The 7,090-nt window shown below is 45.9% G+C and overlaps 1 protein-coding gene across 1 annotated transcript in view; it reads right to left on the minus strand.

Annotated features, from left to right (window-relative positions):
- TRNAU1AP (tRNA selenocysteine 1 associated protein 1) overlaps positions 1-7,090 on the minus strand; it is a 20,366-nt gene that overhangs the window by 7,068 nt on the left and 6,208 nt on the right. Inside the window, exon 3 of the mRNA XM_011955666.1 lies at positions 1,371-1,446. Coding sequence (XP_011811056.1) covers positions 1,371-1,446 — 76 coding nt within the window. The remainder of the gene's footprint in view (positions 1-1,370; positions 1,447-7,090) is intronic.

A 7,090-nucleotide genomic window follows, 5' to 3' on the forward strand; every position in this document is an offset into this window, starting at 1 on the left:
AAAAAAGGCCAGGCGCAGTGGCTCACGCCTGTAATCCCAGCACTTTGGGAGGCCGAGACGGGTGGATCACTAAGTCAGGAGATCAAGACCATCCTGGCAAACATGGTGAAACCCCATCTCTACTGAAAATACAAAAAAATTAGCCGGGCGTGGTGGCGGGCACCTGTGGTCCCAGCTACTTGGGAGGCTGAGGCAGGAGAATGGCATGAACCCGGGGCGGGAGTGGAGCTTGCAGTGAGCGGACGTCACGCCACTGCACTCCAGCCTGGGCAACAGAGCAAGACTCTGTCTCAAAAAAAAAAAATAAAGAATACACAAAAGCACAAAGAAAAACAAAATTGCTATAACCCAACCACTTGAAGGCACTCACGATAGATGCTTTGATATGTATACTTTTATCTTCTTTTCTTATGGCTTTTCTTCTCAAATGTTCATAAATACGATCCATCGTATTTTGTTTCTAGTATTTTTTTTCACTTTCAACATATTGCCAACATCTTGACATGTCAGTATACTCCAACCCAACATGACTTGTTAGTGGATATACAGCATCCTAACTAATGACCATAATTTAATCACTTCCCTACTATTAGGTTATTTGGGTTTTCCCCAACTTTAGTCATACGCAATACTTCAATGAACACATCTGAGGCTAATCTTTGCACACATCCATGAATAAATCCGGAAAAGTTGAATTATAGGGTTAATGCATCTAAATGGTTTTTAAGCTTTTGGTACAGTTTTAATGCTTTCAAATGGCAACCTGAAATTCCAATCAATTTATGTTGCTATAACAGGTCAATTCATTGGGTTTATTTTTTGAGACAGGTTCTCACTCTGTTGCCCAGGCTGGAGTGCAGTGGCCCGATCATGGCTCATGGTAGCCTTGATCATTGTAGCCCTCTCTGGGCTCAGGTGATCCTCCTGCCTCAGCCTTCTGAGTAGCTGGGACTACAGGTGCATGCCACCATGCTCAGCTAATATTTGTATTTTCTTGTAGGGACGGGGTTTTGCCACATTGCCCAGGCTATTCTTGAACTCCCAGGCTCAGGAAATTAGCCTGTTTTGGCCTCCCAAAGTGCTGGGATTACAGGTATAAGCCACTGAACCTGGTTAACAGGGCAATTCTTATTGAATAAAACTTCAATACTGTGAGGAGTAGCAGGGTGGGAAGCCAGGGGTAGGGACCAAATACAGAAAAGCCAGGGCCTTGCATGAAGCACACCAGGAAGGTCCGCCAGCGAGGAAGGGAGAAGGGCGTTGTCCTTCAGGAGGGGACCAAGTGCAGCCAAACCGGCTCCCCTCCTCCTATATGGCAGTGATGGGCATAGTGACACATCTTGTCTGTCTAGACATGACTTTGTACTTACCTGTTATCTGGTTGTTTCCCATAAGTGGCATAGTTCAGTTTAAAACGTTTCGCCTGGAAGTTTAAAAACAAAGAAACTAAAACAGAGAAAGGTGTTTCAAGAGTTGAACAATATTTGAAAAAAACTGAAATAAATTACCTTGGCCAAAACATCTCCCCCTCTCTAAGCCTCAGCTTTTTCTCCTGTATAAAATGAAGGGGTTGCACGGATGACCGCTAAGGGCACTGCCAGCTCCATGGTTCTATGAGCCCAGGTGTGCCAGCTGGTGCAGCTGTAAGCTAAGTAACTGTGGGAAGAGCAGAATGCAACTCTCTTGAAATGTGTCCTTGCTGCTGCCAGCCTATCCTAGTTTCTCAATCAGGCAAGAGGTCTATAGTTTCAAGTCTTCTGTTATGGGAGGCAGCGATGCAGAATGGAAAGGCATGGATTTGGGAGGCAACCAATCTTCAGTCTGAATCCTGGCTCTGCCATTTACTACCTGTGTTGCCTTGGGCAAGTTATTTCAATTCCCTGAGCTTCAGTTTCCTGGGCCTATAAAGATAACAATGCCTACTGTACAGGGTTGTTATAGGATTAAATAAAAAAAGTATACAGTAGAAGGCCGGGCGCAGTGGCTCAAGCCTGTAATCCCAGCACTTTGGGAGGCCGAGATGGGCAGATCACGAGGTCAGGAGATCGAGACCATCCTGGCTAACACGGTGAAACCCTGTCTCTACTAAAAAAATACAAAAAACTAGCCGGGCGAGGTGGCAGGCGCCTGTAGTCCCAGCCACTCGGGAGGCTGAGGCAGGAGAATGGCGCAAACCAGGGAGGCGGAGCTTGCAGTGAGCTGAGATCCGGCCACTGCACTCCGGTCTGGGGGACGGAGCGAGACTCCGCCTCAAAAAAAAAAAAAACAAAAACAAAAAACAAAAAACAAAAAAGAAACATGTAAGAAACAAGAGTTCTAAATCTTATTTCAATAGAGTAAGGCTGGTCCCAGTGGCTCATGCCTGTACTTCAGCAATTTGGGAGGCCAAGGTGGACAGATCAACTGAGGTTAGGAGTTCAAGGCTAGCCTGGCCAACATGGCAAAACCCCGTCTACACTAAAAATAGAAAAAATTAGGCCAGGCGGCAGTGGCTCATGCCTGTAATCCCAGCACTTTGGGAGGCCGAGGCAGGCGGAGATCAGGAGATTGAGACCATCCTGGCTAACATGGTGAAATCCCATCTCTACTAAAAATACAAAAAATTAGCTGGATGTGGTGGCACACACCTGTAGTCCCAGCTACTCAGGAGGCTAAGGCAGAAGAATCACTTGAACCTGGGAGGCAGAGGTTGCAGAGAGCTGAGATCGCACCACTGCACTCCTGCCTGGGCGACATAGCAAGAGTCCGTCTCAAAAAAAAAGAGCCGGGCGTGGTGGCAGGCACTTGTAATTCCCAGCTACTGGACAGTCTCAGACAGGAGAATGGCTTGAACCCAGGAGGCAGAGGTGGCAGTGAGCCAAGATTGTGCCACTGCAGAGCGAGACTACGCCTCAGAAAAAAAAAAAAAAAGATTAAAATGTGAGAATCTATGCCAGTGTTTTATTTATTTATTTATTTTTGTGACAAAGTCTCCCTCTGTCGCCCAGGCTAGAGCACAGTGGCACGATCTCAGCTCACTGCAACCTCCGCCTCCTGGGTTCAAACGATTCTCCTGCCTCAGCCTCCCAAGTAGCTGGAACTACAGGTGTGTGTCACCGCACCTGGCTAATTTTTGTATTTCTTTTAGTAGAGACGGGATTTCACCATGTTGTCCAGGCTGGTCTCAAATTTCTGACCTCAAGTGATCTGCCCGCTTCAGCCTCCCAAAGTGCTGGGATTACAGGTATGAGCCACCGTGCCCAGCCTATGCCAGTGTTTTAAAAAGTAGAAAGTGTTACAGAGGGGGAGGGGGGAGGGGTGGAATTGGGAGTTATACCTGATGTAAATGACGAGTTGATGGGTGCAGCACACCAACATGGCACAAGTATACATATGTAACAAACCTGCATGTTGTGCACATGTACCCTAGAACTTAAAAAGTATAATTAAAAAATAATAATAATTAAAAAAAAAAGAAAGTGTTACAGAATGAATTTTCATACCAGTAGCTGATTATCTGGGGTTTTCTGCTTAGAAGAGCGAGAAGAGAAATATTTAGGTGGACATGATTTACCAGTCAGAAAAACCTTTTCCTAGGTAATGGGGTTCTGAATATACAAAGTATCTTTCAAATGTCTCATCTCTACTTTTAAACCATTTGATGTTTTAGCAAGCCACATGTAGTAGAGTACCTAGAAAAGAGTGGCTGCTCAATAAACACTAACAAATGGATAATTCCCTAAGGAAAACTAAGACCTCAAAGAGAAAGAAGAAAATGGAGGCAATAGAACACCACTATCTGAAAATATTGTGTATTTGGTTTTGTTTACTTATTTATTGTCTCATTCCCCACTAGAATGTAGTAAACTCCATGAGCAGGGGCTGTATCTGGATTATTTCAGCCAGGAATCTAGAACAGTAGCACATAATAGTATCTCCGCAAACAATTTTTTTTTTTTTGAGACGGAGTTTCGCTCTTATTGCCCAGACTGCAGTGCAATGGCACAATCTCAGGTCACTGCAACCTCCGTCTCCCAGGTTCAAGCGATTCTCCTGCCTCAGCCTCCCAAGTAGCTGGGATTACAGGCATGCATCACCACGCCCGGCTAATTTTTGTATTTTTAGTAGAGATGGGGTTTCTCCATGTTGGTCAGGCTGGTATTGAACTCCTGACCTCAGGTGATCCGCCCACCTTGGCCTCCCAAAGTTCTAGGATTACAGGCGTGAGACACCGCACTCGGCTTCGGAATGTAGCATCTTATAAAGACAACTAGCCTTACCTCCTTAAAAAGTTAAGCAGTATGAAGAAAGAAAGAGGTTGGCTTTTGTACATTAAAAGAGATTCAGAAGAACTAAATGCAATGCAGGTTCCTTGATTGAATTATAATTCACTAAAAAATATTGTGGGGACAATTATAAAAATTTAAATGTAGACTTGCTATTATATGGTATTAGAGAATCACTGATAATTTTGTTAGTGTGATATAAGCATTGTGGTTACATAAGAAAATGTCCAGTTTCTGGCAAGATCACGGAGATACTTAGCAGTGAAGGGACACAATGCGCTCTATCGCCCAGGCTGGAGTGTAGGGGCACAATATTGGCTCACTGCAACCTCCATCTCCTGGGTGCAGGCGATCCTCCTCCCTCAGCCTCCTGAGTAGCTGGGACTATACGCACCCACCACCACGCCTGGCTAATTTTTGGATTTTCAGTAGAGATGGGGTTTTACCATGTTGGCCAGGCTGGTCTTGAATTCCTGACCTCGGGTGATCCACACACCTCGGCCTCCCAAAGCACTGGAATTGTAGGCGTGAGCCACCATGCCCAGCCTGCAATTTACTTTCATATGGCTCAGGAAAAGAAATTATCAGGCAGGCACGGTGGCTCATGCCTGTAATCTCAGCACTTTGGAAGGCTGAGGCAGGCGGATCACAAGGTCAGGAGATCAAGACCATCCTGGCTAACATGGTGAAAGGCCATCAGTACTGAAAAATACAAAAAAAAAAATTAGCCAGGCGTGGTGGTGGGCACCTGTAGTCCCAGTTACTCAGGAGGCTAAGGCAGGAGAATGGCGTGAACCCGGGAGGCGGAGCTTGCAGTCAGCCAGATCGCACCACTGCACTGCACTCCAGCCAGAGCGAGACTCCGTCTCCAAATAAAAAAAAAAAAAGGAAAGAAATTATCTAGCAAATATAGATAAATATGTTTATTTTTTCTTTTATCTTTTTTTTTTTTTGAGACAGAGTCTCAAAAAAACCCAATAGACTGTACCTAACCAGGGGGTGTCTGTGAGATTCTGAGCATTCTATCTTTGAAAGAGTCACTACGAGATATAAGTAAGAGAATATGACAACCGAAGAGATTTATACTGAAAAATGTCAAATTTTTCTTAACATCACCCTATAAAGCTATCACCAATAAAAAGATGAGCCTGGGCAAGATGGGAAAACACCACCTCTACAAAAAATACAGAAATTAGCTGGGTATGGGTGGAGTGCACCTGTAGTCCCAGCTACTTGGATGGGTGAGGCAGGAGAATTGCCTGAGCCCAGAAGGTTGAGGCTGTGGTTAGCCTTGTTCACACAACTGCACTCCAGCCTTGGCGACAGTGATATCTTGTAAAAACAAAACAAAACAAACAATCAAAAGAAAACCAAATCACAGAGCTGGTATGTGCCCAAGTATAGAACTGAATTCAGGACAGTCTGACTATTTAAGAGACAAGGTCAGGCCGGCCACAGTGGCTCACACCTGTAATCCCGGCACTTTGGGAGGCCGAGGTGGGCAGATCACAAGGTCAGAAGATCGAGACCATCCTGGCCAACATGGTGAAACCCCTCCTCTACTGAAAATACAAAAATTGGCCAGGCTTGGTGGCTCACGCCTATAATCCCAGCACTCTGGGAGGCGGAGGCGGGCGGATTGACTGAGTTTAGGAATTCAAGACCAACCTGGGCAACACGATGAAACCCCATCTCTACTAAAAATACAAAAAAAAATTAGTCAGGCATGGTGCTATGTGCTGCAGTCCCAGCTACTTGGGAGCCTGAGGCAGGAGAATTGCTTGAACCCGGGAGGCAGAGGTTGCAGTGAGCCGAGATCTAGCCTGGGTGACACAGAGAGACTGTGTCTCAAAAACAAAAAAAATACAAAAATTAGCTGGGTGTGATGGTGTGTGCCTGTAATCCCAGCTACTCAGGAGGCTGAGGCACAAGAATCACTTGAACCCGGAGGCAGAGATTACAGTAAGCCGAGATCATGCCACTGCACTCCAGCCTGGCAACAGAGCAAGACTTGATCTCAAAAAATAAATAAATAAATGAATTAGCCAGGCAGGCCTGGCGCAGTGGCTCACGCGTGTAATTCCAACACTTTGGGAGGCCAAGGCAGGTGGATCACGAGGTCAGGAGTTCTGACCAACATGGTGGAAAAAAAAAAAAATTAGCCAGGTATAGTGGCATGTGCCTGTAATCCCAGCTACGCGGGAGGCTGAGGCAGGAGAACTGCTTGAATTTGGGGAGGCGGAGGTTGCAGTGAGCTGAAATCTTGCCACTACACTCCAGCCTGGGCGACAGAGCGAGACTCGTCTCAAAAGAAAAAAAAAAAAAGACAAAAATTAGGTGGGTGTTGGCCAGGCGCAGTGGCTCACGCCTGTAATCCCAGCACTTTGGGAGGCCAAAGTGGGCAGATCACAAGGTCAATAGATCAAGACTATCCTGGCCAACACTGTGAAACCCCATCTCTACTAAAAACAAAAAAATGAGCTGGGCATGGTGGCGTGTGCCTGTAGTCCTAGCTACTCAGGAGGCTGAGGCAGGAGAATGGCTTGAACTCGAGGGGTGAAGATTGCAGTGAGCTGAGATTGCGCCACTGCACTCCTGCCTGGTAACAGAGGGAGATTGTCTCAAAACAAAACACCAAGATTAGAGAAAAGGAGAAAAGACCCAAGAAAAATTAATATATAATATAGCCTAGGTGATAAGAGCAAAACTCCATCTCAAAGTAAAAAAAAAAACAGGCCGGGCGCGGTGGCTCAAGCCTGTAATCCCAGCACTTTGGGAGGCCGAGACGGGCGGATCACGAGGTCAGGAGATCGAGACCATCCTGG

Source organism: Colobus angolensis, unplaced genomic scaffold (genome assembly GCF_000951035.1).
Source record: "Colobus angolensis palliatus isolate OR3802 unplaced genomic scaffold, Cang.pa_1.0 Scaffold4, whole genome shotgun sequence".
In the NCBI taxonomy this organism is placed as follows: Eukaryota; Metazoa; Chordata; class Mammalia; order Primates; family Cercopithecidae; genus Colobus; species Colobus angolensis.